Source organism: Balaenoptera physalus (assembly GCF_965194825.1).
Source record: "Balaenoptera physalus genome assembly, chromosome: 11".
NCBI lineage: Eukaryota > Metazoa > Chordata > Mammalia > Artiodactyla > Balaenopteridae > Balaenoptera > Balaenoptera physalus.
The window spans coordinates 70133429-70160367 of NC_138896.1; the positions used below are offsets into that span (position 1 = coordinate 70133429).

Consider the following 26939-nt stretch of genomic DNA (forward strand, 5'->3'; position numbering starts at 1 on the left):
AGGCCTCTAATCCTCTAGAATACATATCTGCAAAGTCAGACGAAAGAACCAACTCAACTAGGGAATCCCCTGCACCTTCCAAATTGAACTATTATAAGCACCTCAAAACTAATCCAGAAGACCTCCAGGAAAACAACTCAGAATACAGAAATCCAGCTGATTATGAATGGCAGCTATTCCAAATATTTCTTAATACCGTTAAAAAGATAGTCTTTGACAAATCGGTAAATGAAGAGACCTTTGCTCAAGTTGTGGTACTGCCATTAAACTAGTGAGCATAGCGTGAACTTCTTTGGGCCTCCTTTTCCTTCCTTATTCTGTAAAATGAGAGGCACTAGCTCCCATGCCCTTTAAAATCACAGCCATGGAGCATAAAGACTTAAATATAAGACATGACACCATAAAATTCCTAGAAGAGAAGGTAAGCAAAACATTCTGACATAAATCCTAGCAATGTTTTCTTAAGTCAGTCTCCCAAGGCAATAGAAATAAAAGCAAAAATAAACAAATGGGACCTAATCAAACTTTTAAGCTTTTGCACAGCAAAGGAAACCATACACAAAAAGACAACCTACAGACTGGGAGAAAATATTTGCAAATATACAAACAGGTCCTACAACTCAATAACAAAAAAAGAACAACCCAATCAAAAAATGGGCAGAAGACCTAACTAGACTTTTCTCCAAAGAAGCCATACTGATGGCCAATAGCCACATGAAAAGATGCTCAACACTGCTAATTATTAGAGAAATCCAAATCAAAACTACAATGAAGTACCATGAATGGCCAGAATGGCCATCATTAAAAAGTCCACTAATAAGGGCTTCCCTGGTGGCTCAGTGGTTAAGAATCTGCCTGCCGGGCTTCCCTGGTGGCGCAGTGGTTGGGAGTCCGCCTGCCAATGCAGGGGACACGGGTTCGAGCCCTCGTCTGGGAGGATCCCACAGGCCGCAGAGCGGCTGGTCTCGTGAGCCATAATTACTGAGCCCGCGCGTCTGGAGCCTGTGCTCCGCAACAAGAGAGGCCGCGACAGTGAGAGGCCCGCGCACCGCGATGAAGAGTGGCCCCCGCTTGCCGCAACTGGAGAAAGCCCTCGCACATTAACGAAGACCCAACACAGCCATAAATAAGTAAATAAAAATTAAAAAAAAAAAAAAAGATATCTTATTAAAAAGAAAAAAAAAAAAAGAATCTGCCTGCCAATGGAGGGGACACAGGTTGGAGCCCTGGTCCAGGAAGATCCCACATGCCGCGGAGCAACTAAGCCCATGTGCTACAACTACTGAGCCTGCGCTCTGGAGCCCGCGAGCCACAGGCACTTAAGCCCGTGCGCCTAGAGCCTGTGCTCTGCAACAAGAGAAACCACCGCAATGAGAAGCCCGCGCACCGCAATAGAGTAGCCCTTGCCCACCGCCAACTAGAGAAAGCCCACACGCAGCAAAAAATAAATTAATTAAATAAATAAAACTTAAAAAGTCTACAAATAACAAATGCTGGAGAGGTTGTGGAGAAAAGGGAACCCTCCTACACAGTTGGTGGGAATGTAAATTGGTGCAGCCACTGTGGAAAACAGTATGGAGGTTCCTCAAAAAGCTAAAAATAGAGTTGCCATATGATCCAGCAATCCCAATCCTTGGCATATATCCAGACAAAACTATAATTCAAAAAGATATATGCACCCCTACGTTCACAGCAGCACTATTCACAGTGGCCAAGACACAGAAACCACCTAAATGTCCATCGACAGAGAAATGAACAAAGAAGATATGATACATATATACAACGGAATACTACTCAGCCATAAAAAAGAATGAAATAATGCCATTCGTAACAACATGGATGGACCTAGAGACTACCATACTAAGTGAAGTAAGTCAGAAAGAGAAAGGCAAATACCATATAATATCACTTATATATGGAATCTAAAATATGGCACAAATGAACTTATCTACAAAACAGAAACAGACTCACAGACATAAAGATCAGATTTGTGGTTGCCAAGGGGGAGTGGGGGAGGGAGGGGGTGGACTGGGAGTTTGGGGTTGGTAGATGTAAACTATTACATTTAGAATGGATAAATAACAAGGTCCTAGGCACAGGGAACTATATCCAATCTCCTGGGATAAACCATAATGGAAAACAATATAAAAAAGAGAACATCTATATGTGTATAACTGAGTCACTTTGCTATACAGCAAAGATTGGCACAACATTGTAAATCAACTATACTTCAATAAAAAATTTAAAAAAAAAGAAAATTATAGAGCTAAGCAATTACGCTTTTTAAAAAAAGCATCAACTATCCTACAGAACAAAAGCCTCAATTTTTAGAGTACCAAGTTTTCTACCATTTTTCAATGTCACAGCTTTATGGTATATCTAAAAACACCCCTTGATTTATCACTGCATTTGTAGCTTCCTCACTTCCTTTTGGCCCCTAATATTCATAATGAGATAAATGAAACTACTGATCTGAAGGATTTGAATAAAAGACAAACAAGAGTAAAGCACACGGGCCTAGTTTAAATAGGTTATCCATTCCGGAAAATACACAAGTATAAAACAACTAAAAAGACTGGGGCGGGGGGGATGTAACAAAGCACACTACACTGTCCCACCAAAGGCAGTTGTCATAATCTCTCTCAGACCACCACCATGAGATCTCTAATTTTCATTAGTTTGTCTCCACCAGGATCAACAGAAGAAGGCTAAAAAGTGTCTTGAGCACCAATCACTCTCATCAGCTCAACACATACCACTCAGTACCCTGACCTCCTCTCTCCTAATCTAATAGTTATTTAAGACGGTCTTTCAATGTCAGTTATTATTAATGCTGCTATTCACTCTATGAGAAAAACAGAATAATGACAGTAATGAAGAATCAGGTCAACTCAAACATTTACCAATACTAAGCACATACTACTATGTTCCCAGCTGCTAGTTACTGGGATTCCTCCATTTAAAAGAATAAGTCTCTAAAACATATTCATCATGGTCCTTGGATTTTCTGGTACATAGGACTACAAAATCCCTTAGGTCCTAGCAACAGAACCAACAAGTCTAGATCATGCAAGAGAATGGATGAATGCTAAAACAGACAGGCTCCAATGAAATATTAGTCTTTCTTGATGCTGTCTATTAGTAACCACCCAAAGTATCTTAAAAGTTGGAGAATTATAAAAATACACATGTATACAAATACATCTTTTAAAATATTTATATGGAAAAAATAATAATAATGAAAATACTTAAGCAATGAGTACATTTCACAAAAGCACATAGCTAACAAATTTTGCAGCTAGCATATGCACAGCTGAAAAAAATGTCCTATCATAGGTTCCAACTCCTGCTCCAATTTCGTATCCTCTGACACTATCATTATCTTGTCTAGTAATAAAGAAAAGGAGTCAAAGAAAGGTGAGCACCAAGTATTTTTTGGTAGTCTCACTGTCTCTCTATAATACACATGAGCATTCTATAACTGGGGAAATACTTGTTTTATACTCAACTACCACTGTTTCAATTTGTTACTATTTAGTTATTAACATTAATTCGTCAAACTGCTGTTAATCTGCCAAGAAAACTCCGTACTATATTTTTCATAATTTATACAATTGGTTTCCTAAATAATAATACACCCATAACAGATTTTTTAATTTTTTAATGGATACAGTAAACTTAAGCTTAAATAAGATACCTATGATGGTGACCTTGAGGAAAACTTCAGTAGTACATTTTCACCTATTTCTAACAAAATGTTTTATTGTACCTCAACAAAATTCAACTGTTTACTATAGATAATCCTTAACTAAATTTTCAGCACAGAAGCAGTACCATAAAATGTGTTTTAGAGTTGATATAGATACTAGAATTGAGAAATTAATGGAAGAGTTATATATTTAACCAGGCAATTTTAGAAAGTTTGTGTGTGTGCTCAGGTTCAGAAAAATGGACTTCCAAAAAAAGGTTTTTGCATCCATCTATACAATTTATGAAAAATGTTAGCTCTAATTTACATTCATACAAAATTCATAAAAATTTTAAACATGGCATCTTCTGCCTACTAAAGTAGAGAAAATAATTAACAACTATTCACCAAGAAGCAAAATATCACACACAAGACTCAAAATACAAGTTAGTCCATGAGTCTCCAAAGAGCTAATCATGAAGCAAATATTGGTGATTACTACACAGCCCTCCCCAAAGAGAGTCTAACTGTACTTGGCAGGAAGTGGGCAGCAGGAAGAGCTACAGTCAGAAACCACCACTTGCTCCAGGTTCTTACAAGCTCACAGCACTGCTCCCAGTAAGCAGACCTGGTAGCAGCCTGCCAGCACGATCAAATTCCTATCAATACCCACACCATTTTAAGGATATTTTCACTTGTGAGATGTTAGCATCGGACAGAAAAGGCATTCTAAAATAAAAAGCATCTTTAGGAATTCACACCAACTTTAAACCTCCATCTAAATGACCAAAGTATTTGCTCAGTTGGAAAAGATACTGAAATAACCATTGAGCTTGATTTAAAAAAAAAAAAACTACCAAATTATGGCTTCCCTGGTGGCGCAGTGGTTGAGAGTCTGCCTGCCAATGCAGGGGACACGGGTTCGAGTCCTGGTCTGGGAGGATCCCACATATCGCGGAGCAGCTGGGCCCGTGAGCCACAATTACTGAGCCTGCACGTCTGGAGCCTGTGCCCCGCAATAAGAGAGGCCGCGACAGTGAGAGGCCCGCACACCGCGATGAAGAGTGGCCCCTGCCTGCCACAACTAGAGAAAGCCCTCGCACAGAAACGAAGACCCAACACAGCCATAAATAAATTAATTAAAAAAAAAAAAACTACCAAATTAAACATAAAGGACATTATACATTAATTCTAAAGCTAAGGGACTCAAATACAACACCTGATTAGTGTATGGTAACCAAGAATGACAAAAATTGCCTCTCATTTGAATCCATGAAAGTACACTTCCAAATATAATTCCCATTATGAAAAAAAGCAAACCTACTGAATTTTCAGTTGGCTAGTTTGTTGGCAAGCTTCAAATCAACCATTTTCAAGAGACTATACTTAAACACCTTGAGTTTTTTTTTTTAAGGAATTCCTTTTAATATTATTATTTATTTATTTGTTTATTTATTTTAGCTGTGTTGGGTCTTCGTTTCTGTGCAAGGGCTTTCTCTAGTTGCAGCAAGCGGGCGCCCCTCTTCATTGCGGTGCGCGGGCCTCTCATTATCGCGGCCTCTCTTGTTGTGGAGCACAGGCTCCAGACGCGCAGGCTCAGTAGTTGTGGCTCACGGGCCCAGCTGCTCCGCGGTATGTGGGATCCTCCCAGACCAGGACTCGAACCCGTGTCCCCTGCATTGGCAGGCAGACTCTCAACCACTGCGCCACCAGGGAAGCCCACACCTTGAGTTTTTAAAATAAGCAACCAATTAATCAAAGGGCAGGAATAAAAGCTATTTAATACATCAGCACCAGAGAGGACAAACAGAAATAAGTATGGACAAAAAAATAAAATTTTAAAAAAGAAAAGAGAGAAATATAGGAATCAAACTCTAAAGAGAATCGCAAAACACCATCATACACTACCTGATATACTTGGAAGGAGACATTTTCCACACAGCACATATCCTAAGGCCCTTTTAAACTCCTTAACATGGTAAGAAAACAAAGCAACTTAACACAGTACATCCACAGTATAGAATATTCCCTGTTAAAAAAAGATAAACACATCTTATATGTAAATGCAAGCATGTAGATGATACTATATGTGTAGTAGACAAAAACAAAAGGTCTGGAAAGGAATACACTAAATTGTCAGTAGTGGTTACCTCTTGGATGCGGGATTTGAAGAGATGGAGCCAGAAGGAGATGCTAAAGGTGGATTTTTACTTTTTCCTCTATAAACATCTGTATTATCTTACCCTTTCACAATAAGCATTTATTGTTTTGGTAATTAAAAAAAGAAACCATTTCAGGGCTTCCCTGGTGGTCCAGTGGTTAAGACTCTGCACTTCCATGCAGGGGGCACAGGTTTGAACCCTGGTCAGGGAACTAAGATCCAGCATGACGCTCGGCGAGGCCAAAAAAATAAATAAATAAAAATAAAAAAAGAAATCATTTCAAATCTATTACCAGACGTTGTTATTGTTTTCAAAATATCACACTGATGGTTAGCACAAAGAGATAATAGTAGTAAAGTACCTTCAAACCTTGAATTTAAAGCTCTATCCTCAGAATAAAGAAGACTAAGAGACATGACAATTAAATCCAATGTGTAATCCCAGACTGAAAAAAGAGGACACTATTGGGATAATAGGCACACTTTAAATATGAACATATATCAGGTGTATTATTATAAATGTTAAATTGCCTGAATTTAATTACTGCACATTGGTTATCTGAGAGAATGCTTATTCTTAGGTAGTACTATGAACTATTCAGCGGTGAAGGGTGATGGTGCCTACACCTTACTCTCAAATGTTTCAGCCAAAAATAAACAAACACAGGTATATATGTTTTTATATAGAAAGATAAAGCAAATGTAGTGAAATTTCAACTACTGGTCAATCTAGGTGAAAATACGGGAGTTCACTATACTATTCTTAAAACTTCCCTGCAAGTCTGAATTTTTTTTCAAAATAAAAGATTCCTTCCCCCTAGAGAGTGGATCTCTCTCAGAAAGGAAAAGGAAGAATCCTAAACCTGACTTTCAGTTACTCTAGGTGTAAATGTTTCAGTTTCTAATATGAAACGTCTCTCAGGGTCTTACAATAGTAGCCCTTAGTGCATTACAAAATAAGGTGCTCTATAGTATCCTGGAAGAATTAACAGAAATGATGAAGCTAGTCAACTTTTGATTCTAGCATATGACTATTATAGCTTCTCTGAAAAAACTGACAATGCTCATAGAACAACACTAAGTATCAGGGTTAAGAAAAATTATTATAAATATCTGTTAAAGAGTAAATCATAATGCATTTCAATCTAAAGGGGACTAGATTAAATCAATTAATCACTACAGTGAAAAGTGGCAGAGAAAATGTGAAACACAAAAGTCCCACTAACACTAGAAAAGTATGATTGATAGATATGGCTTGGCAGCTTGAACATTTCTTAGGAAAACACAACTGTATCAACTGTTGCTTGATACCTTTCTAAAGACATAGTGTGTCAGTAGAAGTTTGGTGGGCCTGAAATCTAGATAAGGCAAGAGCAAAGAGGGACATGAATTCTGGAGAGGTATACTCTATCCTAAGTACTAGGATAGTTCCACCAGGCTTTCTGTGATCACCAGGAAAGCCTCCAAGTAATATTTTGGCCTCCCATGTACCTACCGAAGACTGTACCCTGGCCTGTAGAACATACCTCAATCACTACAGAGCTATTTCTCTCTTATAAAATAACAAAAACTGAATTATGTACTGGCTGCAAAGCTACTAAAGGTCCAGACCATATGTGGAATCTGGTGACCACGTTATTCTTTCAGTTGGCTTCCTATGGCATCTCTATCCCCATTGTAACTTAGATGAATTATGAGAATTTTATGAGAACACAACTATCCTCACTGCTTTATATTTTATTTGACATGCCAAAGTATTTTTTCCCAGTTAATAAACTTTATTTTTGCCAAATTCACCATGCTTTTCGTATCATGGTGCCTTGTAAAGTACTGTTCTTTCTAGCTGCATCTTTCCATCCAATACTAATAATAAAAGAGTTAACACTGTCCTAATTCTTAAATCCTCATAAAACCCTTTGTAGAAAATACTGTTATGATCCTGACTTTACATATAAGGACACTAAGGCACAGAGTCATTACAAAATTTGCCCAGGTTCATAATGCTATTAAGTAAAAGAGGTGAGATTCTAAACCAGGAATTAGGATCCAGAGCTCAAGGGTTTAACATTTTTTGTGCCTTGGACCATTCTGCAGTCTGATGAAGCCTGCAAATTCCTTCTCAGCTTAGTATTTTTAAATATATGAAATAAACAAAGGAGACCAATTACCTTGGGGACAAGAAACCCAAATGTATGATATAGTAGTATATATATGCTTCTCAACAATCTAGTGGTGGATCTCCTATTTACTATAATTTCTATGTAATGATGAACATAAATAATACTTTGAGATATCTACAATAATCACAATATAATATCTGTGATTTGTACTAGTAGTAAAATCACAGGTACTGTTAATAGTACTGTAGTTTGCTGTTTACATTAATAATTAAAAGGAATGCTAACTTCTAGTTAGAGGTTAGTGAAGAGGTAATTTTCCCCCTAAGTTTATGGATGCCATCCATGTTAACACTGCCCACTATATCAATCCTCTTAACACTGCAGTTTAAAAGGACCAATCCTGGGTCCTTCTCTCTTTCTACACTGGATCTCTTGGTGGTCTCATCCGGTCTTGTGGCTTTGAATACTACTTAAGTTGATGACTACAAAGTTTATCTCTAGTCCAGACCCTTCCTCTAAATTCCAGACTTGGATATCAATTCAACCAGAATGTGTAACAGGCATCTCAAACCTACCACGTCTAAAACTGAACTCCTAATCTATTCCCCAAACCTGCTCTTCTCACGGTCATCCCTATCTTAGTTGATGGCAACCCCATCTTTCTCACTGCTCAGACCAAAACTCTTGGAATCATCCTTGACTCCTCTCTTACGTGCCACATCTGATCTATCAACAAATCGTACTGGTTTGATCTTCAAAATATATCCAGAATTCAACCATTTCTATCTCCTGTTACCGCCCTGATACAAGTCACCAGCATCTCCCTCCTAGATTTCTAGCTTCCTTACAATTATAAGTCTCCCTGCCTCTACTGTTGTTCCCCCCTGCAAACTGAGTGATCCTTCAGAAGCGGAAAGCAGATCATGTCACTCCTTGGTTGAAAACTCCAGGCAAAGTCCTTATAAAGCCTCTACCAAGCCCTGTGAAATCTGTACCCCACCCCAACATAATGTACTATTACTTTTTTGTTCATTCCATTCTAGCCATACTGAGCAGAACTCACTAGGTCAGCCTCAGCACCTTGGAACAAACTATTCCCTCTACTTGGAAAGCTTTCTCCCCAGACGTTAACCAGGCTAACTTCCTCCCTTTTAAGTCTTTGCCTAAATATCACTCTCAAGAAGGCTCACCCAGTTCACCTCATTTTAAATTTTATTTTATTTATTTATTTATTTATTTATGGCCGTGTTGGGTCTTCGTTTCTGTGCGACGGCTTTCTCTAGTTGCGGCAAGTGGGGGCCACTCTTCATCGCGGTGCGCGGGCCTCTCACTATCGCGGCCTCTCTTGTTGCAGAGCACAGGCTCCAGACGTGCAGGCTCAGTAGTTGTGGCACACGGGCTTCGTTGCTCCTCGGCATGTGGGATCCTCCCAGACCAGGGCTTGAACCCGTGTCCCCTGCATTGGCAGGCAGACTCTCAACCACTACGCCACCAGGGAAGCCCCACCTCATTTTAAATTTCAACATCTACCCCAGAAATTCTGAATCCCCCTTACCGTGCTCCATTTTCCAAAGCACTTACCTTTGAACATTCCATTATTATTTATTGTTTTTCACCCCGCACTAGGAGGGGTGCCCACACTAGCAAAACTGTTTTGTACACCACTCACCTCTAGTATGCCTATGTTTGGCACAAAGTAAACATGCATACATTAAAAAAACAGCACTTCTATCATTGTAAAGTACTTGCCTGTGTCTCTCATTAGAAGAATTCCTTGAAGACTCTGACTGGATCTAATTTGTAGTGCCCTCAACACCCGGCCCGGGGCCTGCCCAACAGCAAACACCTAAAACACTGATACTCAGGTGATTACAGCCACTTTCACCTGAAACACAATCCTATATGCCACAGGAAAAGCCAGGTCTTACAGCTGTGTCTGATTAAATACTCGGTAAAAGGCAAACACAGAACATCAGGTTCCAACTGTTACTTCAATCAAACTGGGTTTAAGTTTCATGCTTCGTTTCTTCATGTGTCTAAGAAGCATTTCAAACTATCTGAAGTCTATAAAGGTCACTTGGTCATTCCTCCCCCCCAGCCATGGCACCACCTCTCTAGCCACATAATCTTTTCATGCTTGACTTAAAATCCTCTTAAGTGTTCCTTGATGACCCCAGCTAGAAGCACTTACCCGTGCCATGCTCTGGGCCAAGTGCTTTCCATATGTTATTCTCATTTGATTCTCCCAAAAGCCCTATGAGGTTGCTTCCATTATGACACCTATTTCAAAGATGAGAAAACTCAAACTTGGCGAGATCAAGTCACTTGTTCAAGGTTCAACGAGTGTTCAAACACAGGTCTGCCTGACTCTGAAATCCAAGTTCTTTAACCCTCCACTATACTGCTTTTCTCTCTCCAATATTACAAACCCTAACTAGTTTATACATACTACCTCATAGGATTTGTTGTCACTTCACTTATCTAGGCTTCAATTCCTGCATCTGTAAAACAGGGGATATCGTTCAGGATGCCTCCTATCAAGAGCCCTTCCAATTCTTACAGTATTATGAAATAAAACATTTTATAATTCTTTACATACTCCAAGTAGGTTAATACACACACATACACACATGTATTTTAGCACTTAGTCACTTAGAAATCTCCACTGCCAAAAAGCAGTGAAAATAAAAACTCCAAGACCTTATATAAAAAAATAAAACATTCTTGATTCCTCTCCACATTCACGTCTATCAGAGATGCACTTCTAAGTCCATTTTCCCACGTAGTATGAAAAATTATGTTTTCCCCCAAGAAGTGTAAGAATGTGATACTTAAAGCTTCTGGACTTCACCAAACAACCTGGTAAAAGGAACTGAAAGCAGCCACTTAGCCCATTCAGGAGCTAGCATGTTATTTTAGACAGGACAAGTGCTCAATAAGCGTTTATTGGATCATGATACAGAATTTTTTTGTTGTTGTTGAGGTTTTCCAAGTTTCAAACCAAAAGCCTATAAAGAGCCACACCAAAACTAAGGTAAAATGTGTCAAAAGAGCATATCTCTTGGAATCATTCTGGCCATAAAAGTGAATTTCATTTGAAATCCCTATCAACTGTTAAGTTTGAAATGAGTCATATTCGTAGGTCTAGACTTAACCAACACCAGCAAATGGAGTTTAAGGATAGCTTTTTAAAACAATACTCTTGTGAGGATGCAGAGAAAGAAGTGAATCCAGGCTCTGGAGTGGAAGCTCTCTTGAGATATCGGATACAGTAGCAGACACAGCCCACAACAGAAATGTAAAAATGTCCTAGGCTGAAAACATACTATTGGGCAAAACGATATTTCGGTTTTCTGGAACACTGTCTGTTTATAGAATCCTCAAACGATTCTTGCTTTTTAGCAAAGTCTTCAAAAGGAGTAGAAAGTCATCCGTTCAGGGTAAGAGGCTGCTGCTACCAAGGAAGTAGAGTGTCCGAAAGTGTGCAAATCTCAGAATCTAGTAGAGAACGTATGCCGCTGCGGACGCTTTCACCTCCGGGCGGAAAAACAAACCCGGTGTCACCTCAACATTGGGGCCACTCAAACCTCGCCACCATTACAAAACCGAAATGCCAAAGGTGCAGAATATGAAGCCGGAAGCACTACCAGGCCAGGATCGAGCTCCAGGAGAAAAAAATCAAAACCGAGAGTGCAGCGCGGGGCCCTCGGCCGCCTTGGGCCGAGAGACGCACGCTAGGCCCTTCCGGTCGGAGCCGCCGTCGCCGGTAGGCCAGGCGACGGGCCAGACTTTCACCCGAGCCCGGGGATTCGCGGCCTACCCTCGCCAGTGCCCTCTCGCCGAGTCTGGCACCGGCTGCTCCTCAGACTCGGCCCCTTCGTCTGTAGCGCGGCCCGCGCAGGCCGCGAGGAGCCGGAGGAGACCGCCGAGCCTCGGGCCGGCCGGGTCGGTGCAGACGCGGCGGTGGCGGCAGAGGCCGCGCCGCCCCTCCCCCACCGGCCCGGCCCAACCGCCGCTGCGACGCGAGTAGCGGCGCCAACGCCGGGCCCAACCGCCGGCCCGCGGCGGCCCGGACAAGGGGCCGGTGGCGGCGGCGCGGGCCTGCTCCCCACGCCGCCTGCGCGAGTCCACCGCAGGCCCGTTACTCCCCGCGCCACAACCCGTCAGGACGCGCCGCCCTCGGCTTGCGCTGAGGCGGCCGAGGGCAGCGGGAAGCCGCTGAGCTGATACTTACTCAGGGGTCGGGTGCTCGGGGTCGTAGAAATCCCCCATCTTCAGAGGCGGCTGCGGCGGCAGCTGCTTCATCGGGAGCGGCTGGAGACGGCGACGCGAGCCCCCTCCCCGCGGCAGGGCGACGGGAGGGAGGGGAGGGGAGGAGGCCGCTGGTCCGACCGCGGCGGCGGCGGCGGCGGCGGCGGCAGGGGCGGCCCGCGTCGCTTGCTCGCTCGCTCGCTCCCTCCCTCCGGCGCCCGCCCGCCGCTCTCTCCCCCACACACTCACACGGGGAGCGACGCTTACCCCGCCCTCCCCTCTGCAGCACAGGCCCGGCCCCTTAAAGAGACACGCACCCGCCGCTAGTCCGACGCCAGTCGGCGCGCCGGCAGCTGCCGGTTGTCCTCAGGCCGGAGCGGGAGGAGCGGGAGGAGCGGGAGGGGCTGTGCGCCGCCCGCGGACCCGGCCCGACTTCGCCAGCGACTTCCTGGAACAATAAGCCCCAGGCCTGAGCGCCGTTGGCCCGCCCCGGGCCGAGAGCCGCTGCGCCGCGAACCCTCCCTCGGGCCCGCTTGGCGGCGGGGCGCTGAGGCGTGACCCGGCGCGCCCCGGGGTTGTTTGCCGGCGACGACGGGGAAACAGCCCGAACCCGCCGGCACACTAGCCTGCCTGCTCCGCCGCTCTCGAAGACCTGCCCTCCCGGAGCGCCGGAGTCCGCAGCGGCGCCGAGGGCCCCTCCCCCGGGCCTGCGGGCTCTGAGGTAAGGCGGTCGCCGCTTCTCCCGTGCCTCTCGCCCCTCTCTCCTTTATTTTTCCTCGCTTTTTCTCCCTGTTGCCTCTTCATCTCGTCCCCTCAGCAAGTACGGAAGCGGAGCTAGGCTGGGGATTCGCCCTAAAGCCGAGCTCTGGGGACGCCCCTTCCTACCTCCCGCCCCCGCTGGGTCGGCTGGGCCCGGTCCGCCCGTCGCCGGGCTGCATTCCACCACCCACACCTCCACCTGGAGCTGTACGTATTCTGCCCCCACCCCAGCATCTGGGAGCTGCGGATCCCGTCTTCTGCGTGGTTCTTAAAGGCCTTGGAGGAAATATCTTTTAAGAAAAGTTTATTAATCACTTTCCTGCAAAAACGACATGGTAAGATGAAGTAGGACAACTTGAAAGGGCTGTGAGTCTGTTATTTTTGGAAGGAGAAACAAGAGTACATAAAGCCATTAGCTAAACTCTAAGGGAGGTTCATAAGATCAGATTTTTTGTAGTTGTTTTTTTTTTTTTCCACTGTAATTTTGAATCGGATTTTACCAGCAAACAACTGGATGGAGGTATGTGTTATGGACTGAACGTGTACTCCACCCCACAAATTTATATGTGAAATTCTGTCCCCCAATATAATAGTATTAGAAGGTGGGACGTTTGGGAGGTGATTAGGTCATGAGAGTGGAGCCTGCATGAATAATGGGATTAGTGCCCTTATAAAAGTCCGTTGAGCTCTCTCCTTGTCTGCCCTGAGGATACAAGGAGAAAACAGTGTGCAACCCAGAAGAAGGTCCTCCTCACCAGAACTCAGCCGTTCTGGCACCTGATCTCCAACTATCAGCCTCCAAAACTGTGAGAAATAAATTTCTGTAGTTTATAGCCACCCAGTCTATGGTATTCCGTTTTAGCAACCGACAGTATAAGAGACTAGACATCCTTTACTAACTCTTTTTTATATCGTGTGTGTGTGTGTGTGTGTGTGTGTGTGTGTGTGTAAACACATATATGTATGTTGTCACTGTCTGTTAGTGCTTTATCATCATTGTTTCTCACTTGGGGATTATTTTGGCTTTTTTGTTGGTTTTTAGGCATGTCATGCAGGTCCAGAGCCTGTCTGACTCCCTTGGTTCAAGTCTCCCATGGCCACTTCTTTACAAACTATGAATATTACTTAATTTATCTGCTTTTTCTCATTGTAAGATGAGAATATTAATGTGGACAGGACCTCACTGTTTTAAGGATCCAATGAGATAATATTTGTAAAGCTTTAAACCTTCAACAAATAACAAGCACTCATTCAGACGTTATAGTACAGTGGTTAAGAGCTGCGAGGCATTGTATACCAGCCCACCACTTTCTAACTTTGTGACATTAGGCATGGTTACTTTTCATGCTTCCAGTGCCTCATCTGTAAAATAGAGGCATTATCCACTGCACAGAGTGTTGTGATTATTGAACTAAATTGTATAAAACATGCTTGCACAATACCTCTCATTAAGTGTTATGTTTTAGGCTTTGAAAGAATAGATTGGAGCCCTGTGCCTTAGATGCCACATAGGCCATTGGGAGCCACTTGACATTGGACAGACAGGAAAGGACTACTTTTTTTTTTTTTTTTAATGTATTTTTTTAAACGCATTGTTTACTTTGTTTATTTATTTATTTATTTTTGGCTGTGTTGGGTCTTCGTCTCTGTGCGAGGGCTTTCTCTAGTTGTGGCAAGTGGGGGCCACTCTTCATCGCGGTGCGCGGGCCTCTCACTATCATGGCCTCTCTTGTTGTGGAGCACAGGCTCCAGACGCGCAGGCTCAGTAATTGTGGCTCACGGGCCTAGCTGCTCCGTGGCATGTGGGATCTTCCCAGACCAGGGCTCGAACCCGTGTGCCCTGCATTGGCAGGCAGACTCTCAACCACTGCGCCACCAGGGAAGCCCAGAACTACTTTAATTATAGGTGGATGTGGCTAAAATAATTTAAGTATGAGGTGATAAGGACCTAAACTGAGGTGAATGAGAAAAAAGCAGTCAGTTACAAGTTTCCTGTTTCCTAAATAACAAAGTAAGTAGTTCTCTTGCAGGAGGTGCAGCTGGTCTTGATAATACCTGGTCTTAAGATAGCATTAGTCTGGTTAGAACCCAATAAGCATGCCAGACTATGGGATTCAGTGGGAAATACTAAGCCCCAAACATAAATAAATGAACCGAGTTTTTACAGGCAAGATTGTTGGAAGATTGAGTACTATTTAATGGCCTCATCTGTCACTGTACTAGGAGTTCTCTGTACACGTATTTTAAATTCAAAGAGACGGCATCCTTGGAACACGTACTTGGGCCTGGCCTCTTGATCAAAACTGTGGGATAATTTGGTCTTTAGCCTATAATTGACTATCTCCTACTTTCTTACATAAAACCTTTTACAAATATGTTTGAAGGAAAAATGTCAAAAGTCTTACAGTAAAACATATTATAAAAGGCATTCTATTCTTAGAGTGCTAAAACCGTAGAAATTTTAATAATTGCTCCTGCCATTACTGTTCCTGTAGGCCCAGAGCACCCCCATCTCAGGGGGACCCAAACATAGCCAGTAGTGACCCTGAAACAAAGTTGACTAGGACATCTCTTCCCTTAGGGGAGATGGAAGGACAAACATCAGATATTGCCGACAGTTATGCTCCTGGTACCTGGATGGGAAAAGAAAAAATATAATTGAGGTGAAGGAGAGAGCACCAGTTGATTGCTTGAGCACATTCTTCAAAACTACTATGTGTAAACAAAATTTTTCAGGTCATATGTTGACAAGACAGTTCTTAGGACTGATAAAACACAGAAGCAATAAAATCAAGACACCGAGGTAGTCTGAGGTACCGCTGGGTGGTGCCTCTTTTCAGTGTGCCCAAGTCAGAGCTCTGCTGGCTTCAAATGGGAACCTGGCTAAGGCTCTAGGAGAGAGAGAGAGAAAAGGTTGTTACCCCTCGAACCTACAGCTGGGGCTGAGTGGGGAAGCTGCCCCTACCTACTTACCCTTGCCTCTTCCTGTCCCATTCTTCCCTCACCAAATCCTTCGCTGACCTAAGGATTGTCAGAAGACTGTATTCCTCAAGAAATGCCAACATGGGAAGGGCATGCAAGCCCCAGGCCTTCAGTCCTACAACTCCCCAAAGTTCCTGGATTTGCCAAGAGGGGACAGGGTTGACAGTGGCAACAAAGTCAATGTGGGCAGCGTGAGCAGGACAGTGTGAGCAGGGCAATGTGGGAAACCATATCTCTACCCATGTGCTCCCACAAACACCCTCATGTTGGCAGAATTAGGCCCATTCTTAATGGCCATAGCCTATGGTTAATAATGGTCTGCCCATGTATAAAAGGTTGAATTTAATATCAGAGAGGCAGTTTGGGAGTATACATGAATGATATACAGAAGGCTGGGTTATATCAAGATCAAATGTTTGAGAGTTGAAGCTTGCCAGTACAAGGTTTATGAAGATCACAACAGTTTGTGAGATGCCTAATTAATTTCCTTGATTATTTAAATATTATCTTGAATCTATTCCCTGATGTTAATGATCCTGTCATCAGTTTGTTTTTTTCTAGTCCAGTGTTCTTTTGAATAGAGGAATTGTGTTACATATTCCAAAAATGTATTTTTCTTTATTTGGTCTCTAGGAAAACAAAATCGGCTGTTACTGTAGTTGCACATTAACCATTATGTCATGACTACAAACAGGTACATCTTAGCATTAGAATAGAAACGTGATTTGGGTGTCTATAAGCTGTTATATACAGTTTTTTAATGCTGATTTACTGCTTAGTTTTAATAGATCAATATGTCATTCTGTTGTAACTGAAACATTCTTTTCCATTAATTAAAAATATAATGAGAAAGGTGGTTTTCAAAATATAAAGTGTGTTACTCTACAAATGAAAGACATGGATCAAGTGGTTTAAATGTGTATTTACTCTTCTGTAGGACAGAAATATATATAACCAACATCTCAGCATTTGGGGACCATGAAATGGGATAATGTCTGAGAAAGTACCTAGCACATGTAAACTAATAGCCATACAGTAAAAAATTAGATACCTTATAAATTTATGTAGCTACATGAGACTCAGCAGAATTGAAACTTATTTTAGATTTAATCAGTATACCGAAAAAAGACAGCATCATTTAAAATAATGGTTATTTTAACTGTTCTACACAAATCTTTCACACTCTTTGGCTCTGGAATACCTTCCTTGGGGAGGTGTAATTACAGTTGATTTTTATTCATGTTTAATTAGCACATTTCAACACAAGTTACGAATATAGAAAACAATACAAGATCTACATTGAGCCCTATTACATATATTATTTGTATCAAGCCAAGAACCTTCCTATATATATAATATTATACTCTGTAGTTGTCTTTTCTGTTCCATACTGCTTTGTTAACTGACTTTCATTACATAAGTCTATCTTCCCAACTCTTTAAGTTTGTTTTATTACTTTGCTACTTTTTTGAAAACCTTACTTTTTTACTTTTTTTTTTCTTTTAGAAGCTCTTAAAATGTTCACTTTGAATTTTTCTGTTGGGACTAGATTGTTGAGCAGTTAACAGGCTTCTATAAGTCTCCTTCATAAGTTCCTACAAGCCAACCATATAATTGGGCTTGAAAGTGCTGACGTAAAAGAACCACAGGGACTTCCCTGGTGGCGCAGTGGTTAAGAATCCACCTGCCAATGCAGGGGACACGGGTTCGATCCCTGCTTCAGGAAGATCCCCCATGCCATGGAGCAACTAAGCCCGTGCGCCTGTGCTCTAGAGCCTGCGAGCCACAACTCTTGACCCCGCGAGCCACAACTACTGAAGCCCGTGTGCCTAGAGCCCATGCTTCGCAACAATAGAAGCCACTGCAATGAGTCTTGCCTGCGCACTGCAAGAAGAGTAGCCCCTGCTCGCCGCAACTAGAGAAAGCCCACGCGCAGCAGCAAAGACCCAACACAGCCTAAATAAATAAATAAATAAAATTAATAAATTAAATAAATTAATTTAAAAAAAAAAAGAACCACATACTTTAGTCCTCAAGTATACAGGAATATTGTTATTAGGTAATTTTTTTTGCAATATGTGTTAATCTTGTCTTCCCTACAAGATTATCAAGCACTCAGGGAAATGATTATAGTGTTTGTTTGTTTTTGTCCTGTTTTATTTTGAATCTTGGCACCCTTTCAGAGAACTCATCTCCTGAGCTTCTTCCCTTCCAGCAGAGGATCAAACTGCTCAAGATTATCTCTGCTTTACAAAATAAACCAAAAATTCCAAAGGTTAAGTCACATGACTAAGAAGTGGTAAAGCCAGGATTTGAGCTTGGTTATCCGATTCAAGACATCTTCAGGCAGAAAATCTGGAGTTTGTCACCAATAGAACAGAATCCCTGATATAAGAAAGAATCATGAGCAAAGAAATTGGTAAATAAGTGGTTAAAACTAAAAAATATTTACCATAGAAAGTAATAATAATACATAATTTGTGTGGTTAATAAAGCAAGATAGAACTAATATCCTGGATAACAAAGTCATAATTTGGAAGTGGGATGGGTGGGGTGATGATTGGATATGAAGTTTTCCAAGGTCCTTGTACTGTTTGGGAAGAGGGTAAACATACTGATTAACTTTAAGCTTTACTCTTTTAAGTGTACAAGTTAAAATGTCTTGGGTAACTACCAAAAGAGTGTATCATTTCCAAATTCATGGAGGGAGAAAATCAATTTTTTTTAAAAAAGCAAGATATGTAGAAAAAAGAAAGAAATAGTGAAACATAAAACCAAAAACAAAACACAGAAAGATGTAATGGATAGAAAGAGATGTCAGGCTAGGGCTTCCCTGGTGGCGCAGTGGTTAAGAATCCGCCTGCCAATGCAGGGGACGCGGGTTCGAGTCCTGGCCCGGGAAGATCCCACGTACCACAGAGCAACTAAGCCCATGTGCCACAACTACTGAGCCTGCACTCTAGAGCCCGCGAGCCACAACTACTGAAGCCCACGTGCCTAAAGCCTGTGCACTGCAACAAGAGAAGCCACGACAATGAGAAAACTGCGCAGAGCAACAGGAAAATCTGTTTCCTGCTTCTCTGGATTGTTGGCAGAATTCAGTTCCTTAAGTTGTAGGACCATAGTCCCACTTTCTTGCTGGCTATAAAATGAGTAAGGGTCATTCCCATCTTGTAGAGGCTGCCACATTCCTTGGCTTATGGCCCCTTTCTTCCATTTTCAAAGCTAGCAACAGGCATGTTAAACCCTTGTCCTTGTCTCTGTGTTCAACTCTTTTTGTCTTCTTCCATTTTTAAGGATTTGTGATTAGATTGAGCCCAGGTAATCCAGGATAATCTCCCCACCCCAAGGTCTGTAATTCAATCACGTGGAAGTCCCTGCCACTTAAGGTAATATATTCACAGGTTCCAGGGATTAGGGAGTGGACATCTTTGGGGAGCTATTATTCTGCCTACCACACCATCATAACTTGTTAATATGGTGAATTACATGAAATAAACTTGCAATATTGAACCCAAACTTTCATTCCTGAAACAAACTCAACTTGGTCATGATTTTTACCTTGTAAACAAATTGCTGGATTTGCTTTAATAGTATTTTGTTCGAGATCATTGCATCTTTATTTAAGAATGAGAATAGCTTATAATTTTTCTTTCTCATCCTGTCCTTGCCTGTCTGGGTCTGTATGTTCATCCGTCCATCTATCCTTTCCTCCCTGCCTTTCTTTTTTGAAGGAAAATTGACCGATAATTCATTTTTTTAATGGTTCTAGGACCAAATAGGTTTTCTACTTCTCATTGGTCAGTTTACTAATTTATATTATCTTAGAAAGTTGTCCAAGTTGAACGAAGTTTTCGAATTTATTGGCGTCAAATTGTTCATTTTTTCAGTTAATTTTATAATCTCTGCAATTTCCACAGTTTTGTCCCACTTCTCATTATTTGTATATTTTTTCCCCAATTTGCCAGAAATTGGTCAACAGTCTTTTAGAAGAACCAATTCTTGGCTTTGTGCATCTTCTCCACTGTATATCTTTTATTTCTTTCATTAATTTTGTATTTTCATTTTCACTATTTTACTTCTACTTTAGTTCTTAAGTTTGACATAATTTGTTAATTTTGTCTTTTTTCCCCCTGTAACATAAGCATTTATTTTTTTATTATTTTTTTAATAAATTGATTTATTATTTTATTTTATTTTTGGCTGCATTGGGTCTTCGTTGCTACACGTGGGCTTTCTGTAGTTGTGGCGATCGGGGGGCTACTCTTCATTGTGGTGCGTGGGCTTCTCATTGCAGTGGCTTCTCTTGTTGCAGAGCACGGACTCTAGGCGCGTGGGCTTCAGTAGTTGCAGCACACGGGCTCAGTAGTTGTGGCTCGGGGGCTCTAGAGCGCAGGCTCAGGAGCTGTGGTGCACAGGCTTAGTTGCTCCTCGGCATGTGGGATCTTCCCAGACCAGGGCTCAAACCCATGTCCCCTGCATTGGCAGGCGGATTCTCAACCACTGCGCCACCAGGGAAGCCCCATAAGCATTTAAATTTCTTAATTTCCCTGTTATTACTTTAGCTGTATTATACAATTTTGTTATTTAGTTATTTCATTGATCTTTAGTTCTAATTAGTTATTAGAACTAAATAACCAATGTTATTAGAACTAAATAACCAGTGAGTTATTTACAAGTCTCCTTTTGAAACTTCAGAAGTGTTTTCCCCCCTAGTTAGTAATTTCTAACTTAATTGCATAGTGCTCATAGAATGTGGCCTATATAACATCAGTCATTTGAAATTTGTTGAGAATTACTACCTGAACTTATATGTGGTCAATTTTCATAAATATTCCACATGTGCATTAGAAGGATGTGAATGCTCTAATTGTATAATGCAACACCAAATGTGTGTTAATTCAGTCTTAATTATGTTGCTCGTATCTTCTGATTCTTGTCTATTAGATCTATCCATTATTTTGAGGTGTTTTTAAATCTCCACTATAGTGGTAAATATATCCATTTTTCCTTGTAATTTGTAAAATTTTGCTTTTCTTATTTTAAGAATTTGTAATTAGGTGCATATATGTTTAGAATTCCAAAGTTCTAGGGCCCTGAACTTTTTATCATTATTTAGTGAGCTTTGTTTATTTCTATTTTGTCTGATGTTAACATAGCTACACCTGTCAAAATGGTTAAGTCTCAGGAACATAAGGAGCAGGATAAAAAGGAATAAATGAATATATTTTTCCCTTTATATGAAGTTTTACAAGTCAAAATTAAATAACAGATTGTACAGGGAATTAAACTTGGCAGAACTTGGGGCTGGGCTGCTCATGAGAGCCCGGCTCTCCCACTCCTGCCAGGATTCATCCACTCCAGGATTTGCAGGCCACAGAGCTCAAGCGGGCAGGCTGGCAAGGGGGATCACCCACTGGAATCAGAGATCTGGGGTCCCTGCACAGGACCTGACCTGTAGGGGAAAAAAAGAAAAAAAATAGCAGAACTCAAGAAGGAAAGGGAAAAGTAAAGAATTCAGGATAATTTTTTTTCTAAAGGGGTAAAAGGATCACATGGAGGCACCCAGAAGGTTTCAGAGAATAGGTAAAGTTCTATTTCTTAAACTAGGTGGTAAGTACATAGATATTTTTTTTGTCTACCCTATGCATGATTAATATTTGTATCTATTTACTATTTAATAAAAACTTTGTGTGTGTGCATCCTTTGACACAGCAAATTCTATTTCTGAACTTCTACTTCATAGAATATCCATACCAAGGAATACTATATTGTCATTAAAAAGAATTTTCACCATGCTTGGTGTTCTAGAGGAGTTTTCATGAGGTTTGGGGGTTTGTTGAATAGGAAAAGCAAGATTTTTAGACATAATAAAAATGTGTATATATACATGAATATATTTATTTGATTTTGCGAGCATGTCTTTAACTATACGTCATTTAGCCAAGTTATATTGAGTTGGGAGTTGAAGGGGAGGAAGTGAGAGAAAAAATAAGGAAAAATTACTACCACCACACCCCAGTAAATAAATATTGATCTACAGATGTTTGTATATATTTAGAGCTCCATTAAGAAATTAGAAGAACAAAGTATGTATCTACTGAATTATAGGGATGTCAATTTAGAAAAGTATTTGGAGTCTATTTCTTTAAACCAAGATATGCATATTAATGTAAATGCTTGTGTAAGTATATCCAAACAATGAGAAAGGTGCAAAAAGGTACAGACTAGTCTGATACTATTGCTGATGTTTTGGATGTGGGGTATGAGAGAAAGAAAGAAATCAAAGATGAATCCTAAATTTTTTACCTCAACAACTGGATGACTGGTGGACACGCGACTGGGAGAAATAGCTTAGGGGTTATCGAATTAATAATTATGCTTTGAACATATTAAGGCAGAGAATGCTGATAAACTTCAAATGGAGATGTCAAGTGAGCAGTGAATTTAGAGGATTTCTCATAAGGAAATACAAGTTTTGGAGTCCTCAATATACAACTGATATTTAAAGCTATAGGACTGCATAAGATTTCCTAGGGAAAAAGTACAGCTAGAGAAAAAAGCAGATAAAAGGACAGTGCTCAGGATTGAGCATTGAGAACTTAGTGCTTACAGGTCAAAGAATGATAAGCCAGCAGAGGAACAGAGGTGAAGTTAACAAAAAACAGGAGAGTGTGGTCTCATGGAGTCCATGAAAAGAAAGCGTTTAAATGAATGAACAAAGAAATTCAAAAGCAGTATTGCTTCCCACTCTCAGTTACTTTTCAGATTTATCCTTGTATCAGTTATCAGTTGTCCGGCATAGTGGGAGGCCAGAAATCTGCACTTCCATCCAACAGGAACAAGGCACCACTCCCCTCTGTGGTATGAAAGAAGGAGAAATGGGAAACCTGAAATTTCACCCCCACCTGGCAGTCAGGAGGTGGCACGCCATCCCATCTGGCCTAGTGTCAGAGTGGTCCTTTTAAAATAGAAGGTTTACACAAGATCCAGAGTCTTACAGTGCTCTAAATGTCCAGGATACCATTTTTTAAAAATCATTCATTGGGACTTCCCTGGTAGCACAGTGGTTAAGAATCCACCTGCCAGTGCAGGGGACGTGGGTTCGATCCATGGTCTGGGAAGATCCTACATGCTGAGGAGCAACTAGGCCCGTGCGCCCCAACTACTGAGCCTGTGCTCTAAAGCCTGTGAGCCACAACTACTGAGCCCATGGGCCGCAACTACTGAAGCCCACGTGCCTAGAGCCCACGCTCCACAACAAGAGAAGCCACCACAATGAGAAGCCTGTGCACCACAATGAAGAGTAGCCCCTGCTCGCCACAATTAGAGAAAGCCGGGTGCAGCAACGAAGACCCAGCACAGCCAAAATAATTTTTTTTTAAAGCCTAGAATATTAAAAAAATTAAAAATAAAATCATTCATCATACACCAAGAACCAGGAAAATTTCAAATTGAATGACAAAATACAATTTTAAAAGATGCTGACACCAGAAAGAGAAAGGCAAATATCATATATCACTTACATGTGGAATCTAATATATGACACAAATGAACCTATCTATGAAACGAAGACTCACAGATGTAGAGGACAGATTTGTGGTTGCCAAGGGGAACAGGGGTGTGGGAAGGAATGGACTGGGAGTTTGGAGTTAGCAGATGCAAACTATTACATATAGAATGGCTAAACAACAAGGTCCTACTGTATAGCACAAGGAACTATATTCAGTATCCTGAGAGAAACCATAATGGAAAGAATATAATAAAGAATGTATACATGTATAACTAAATCACTTTGCTGTACAGCAGAAGTCAACATTGTAAATCAACTGTACCTCAATTAAAAGATGCTGACACCAAGATAAATCAGATGTCAGAACTATCTGACAGAGATTTTAAAGCAACTGTCATAAAAATGCTTCAACAAGCAATTATGAACACACTTGAAAGAAATAAATAGAAAGTCTCAGCAAAAATATAGAAGATATAAAGAAGAACCAAATGGAAATTTTAAACTAAATGGATGAGCTCAACAGCAGAATGGAGAAGATAGAGGAAATAACCAGTGAACTTGAAGATAGGGCCTAAAAAACCAAAAACAAAACAAAAACAACAACAAAAACTATCCAGTCTGAACCACAAAGAGAAAATAGACTGATGAAAAAAAAAAAAGTTAACTGGTCCTCAGGGACCAGTGGAACTATAACAAGATCTACATTTGTGTAATCAGAGTCTCAGAAAAAGTGAGAAAGAGTAGAGCTGAAAAGTATTCAAAGATATGATGGCTGAAAATTTCCAAATTTGTCAAAATACGTAAACCTACAGATTCAAGAAGTTGAATAGACAGAATAGACCCAAAGAAATCTATACCAAGGTACATCATATTTAAACTTCTGAAAGCAATGAAAGAAAAATACCATCTATAGGGAACATTTTTTGGATGGCAGATTTCTCATCAAAACCGTGGTGGTCAGAAGGAAGTGGCACAATATTTTTCAATTGCCGAAAGAAAAGAACTGTCAAATCCATTCTACATATGGTGAAATTATCCTTCAGGAATGAAAGGAAACTACAGAAAACTTAGAAAAACTGAGAATTGTCACCACTAAATCTGCTATAAAAATTGCTGAAGAATATTCTTCAAATATAAAGGAAATGATGAAAGATGGAAACTTAGACTATCAGGAAGAATGAAAGCACAATAGAAAGAGCAAAAATATTAGTAAATACAACAGACTTCCTGCACTCAAGTCTTCTAAATTATGTTTGACAGTTGAAACAAATATATATATATGTATATAACATTGTCTGATTTGGTATGCAGTGTATATAGAAGAAATATTTAAGACAATTATAAATAGGAGAGGGTAAAGGGACTTAAAGAGAGGTTAGTTTTCTATACTTCATTTGAACTGATAAAATATTAAAAACAGTACACTGTGATAAGTAATGTATGTATAATGTAATAGAGTACCCCCCAAAAAATCTATACAAAGAGATACACTCAAAACATTATGGATAAATCAAAATGCAATTCTAAAAATATATATATATTCAATTAACACAGGAAGACAAAAGGAAACACCAGGAGGAACAAACAAAATGAAATAAAATGGCAGACTTAAGCCAGAACACATCGATACATTAAATGTAAATGATCTAAATACAGTAATTGAAAGACAGAGAGGGACTTCCCTGGTGGTCCAGTGGTTAAGACTCTGTGCTTCCAATGCAGGGGGATCGGGTTCGATCCCTGGTCGGGGAACTAAGATCCCACATGGCATGGCCAAAAAAAAAACAAACCAGAGATTAGGAGAGTAAATTTTTTTTTAATGTTTATTTATTTTTTCTTATTAGTCATCCATTTTATATACATCAGTGTATACATGTCAATCCCAATCTCCCAATTCATCACACCTCAAGCCCCAGCCCCCGCCGCTTTCCCCCCTTGGTGTCCATACATTTGTTCTCTACTTCTGTGTCTCAATTTCTGCTCTGCAAACCTGTTCATCTACCATTTTCTAGATTCCACATAGATACGTTAATATACGATATTTGTTTTTCTCTTTCTGACTTCACTCTGTATGACAGTCTCTAGATGCACCCACGTCTCTACAAATGACCCAGTTTCGTTCCTTCTTATGGCTGAGTAATATCCCATTGTATATATATACCACATCTTCTTTATCCATTCGTCTGTCAGTGGGCATTTAGGTTGCTTCCATGACCTGGCTATTGTAAATAGTGCTGCAATGAACATTGGGGTGCACGTGTCTTTTTGAATTATGGTTTTCTCTGGGTATATGCCCAGTAGTGGGATTGCTGGGTGATATGGTAATTCTATTTTTAGTTCTTTAAGGAACCTCCATACTGTTCTCCATAGTGGCTGTATCAATTTACATTCCCAATAACAGTGCAAGAGGGTTCCCTTTACTCCACACCCTCTCCAGCATTTGTTCTTTGTAGATTTTCTGATGATGCCCATTCTAACTGGTGTGAGGTGATACCTCATTGTAGATTTGATTTGCATTTCTCTAATAATTAGGGATGTTGCTTTTCATGTGCTTCTTGGCCATCTGTATGTCTTCTTTGGAGAAATGTCTATTTAGGTCTTCTGCCCATTTTTGGATTGGGTTGTTTGTTTTGTTAATATTGAGCTGCATGAGCTGTTTATATATTTTGGAGATTAATCCTTTCTCTGATGATTCATTTGCAAATATTTTCTCCCATTCTGAGGGCTGTCTTTTCGTCTTGTTTATGGTTTCCTTTGCTGTGCAAAAGCTTTTAAGTTTCATTAGGTCCCATTTGTTTATTTTTGTTTTTATCTCCATTACTCTAGGAGGTGGATCAAAAAAGATCTTGCTGTGATTTATGTCAAAGAGCGTTCTTCCTATGTTTTCTTCTAAGAGTTTTATAGTGCCCTGTCTTACATTTAGGTCTCTAATGCATTTTGAGTTTATTTTTGTGTATGGTGTTAGGGAGTGTTCTAATTTCATTCTTTTTTTTTTTTTTTTAAAGAAATTCACGTTCTTTTATTTATTTATTTATTTATTTATGACTGTGTTGAGTCTTCGTTTCTGTGCGAGGGCTTTCTCTAGTTGCGGCAAGTGGGGACCACTCTTCATCGCGGTGCGCGGGCCTCTCACCATCGCGGCCCCTCTTGTTGCGGAGCACAGGCTCCAGACACGCAGGCTCAGTAATTGTGGCTCACGGGCCCAGTTGCTCCGTGGCATGTGGGATCTTCCCAGACCAGGGCTCGAACCCGTGTCCCCTGCACTGGCAGGCAGATTCTCAAAAACTGCGCCACCAGGGAAGCCCTAATTTCATTCTTTTACGTGTAGCTGTCCCGTTTTCCCAGCACCACTTATTGAAGAGGCTCTTTTTTCTCCATTGTATATCCTTACCTCCTTTGTCATAGATTAGTTGACCATAGGTGCGTGGGTTTATCTCTGGGCTTTCTATCCTGTTCCATTGATCT

The 26939-nt window shown here is 40.8% G+C and overlaps 2 protein-coding genes across 10 annotated transcripts in view; one reads left to right on the forward strand and one right to left on the reverse strand.

Moving 5' to 3' along the window:
- SETD2 (SET domain containing 2, histone lysine methyltransferase) overlaps window positions 1–12441 on the reverse strand; it is a 118240-nt gene extending 105799 nt beyond the window's left edge. For 2 of the 7 annotated variants that reach the window (XR_014250514.1, XR_014250515.1), the window contains exon 1: window positions 12204–12441. Coding sequence is in view for 5 of the 7 variants with exons in the window: in XM_082411904.1 (XP_082268030.1) it covers window positions 12203–12274 (72 nt within the window). In the remaining 2 variants the exon portion in view is untranslated. Of the gene's footprint in view, window positions 1–12202 lie in introns of all 7 variants that reach the window. The other 5 variants (XM_082411905.1, XM_082411903.1, XM_082411904.1 and 2 more) reach the window with 4 other exon arrangements.
- A 136-nt stretch (window positions 12442–12577) lies between these two features.
- Window positions 12578–26939, forward strand: part of KLHL18 (kelch like family member 18) — a 152892-nt gene continuing 138530 nt past the window's right edge. For 2 of the 3 annotated variants that reach the window (XM_082411984.1, XM_082411985.1), the window contains exon 1: window positions 12578–12941. The gene's annotated coding sequence lies outside the window, so the exon portion shown is untranslated. The remainder of the gene's footprint in view (window positions 12942–26939) is intronic. The other variant, XM_082411987.1, reaches the window with a different exon arrangement.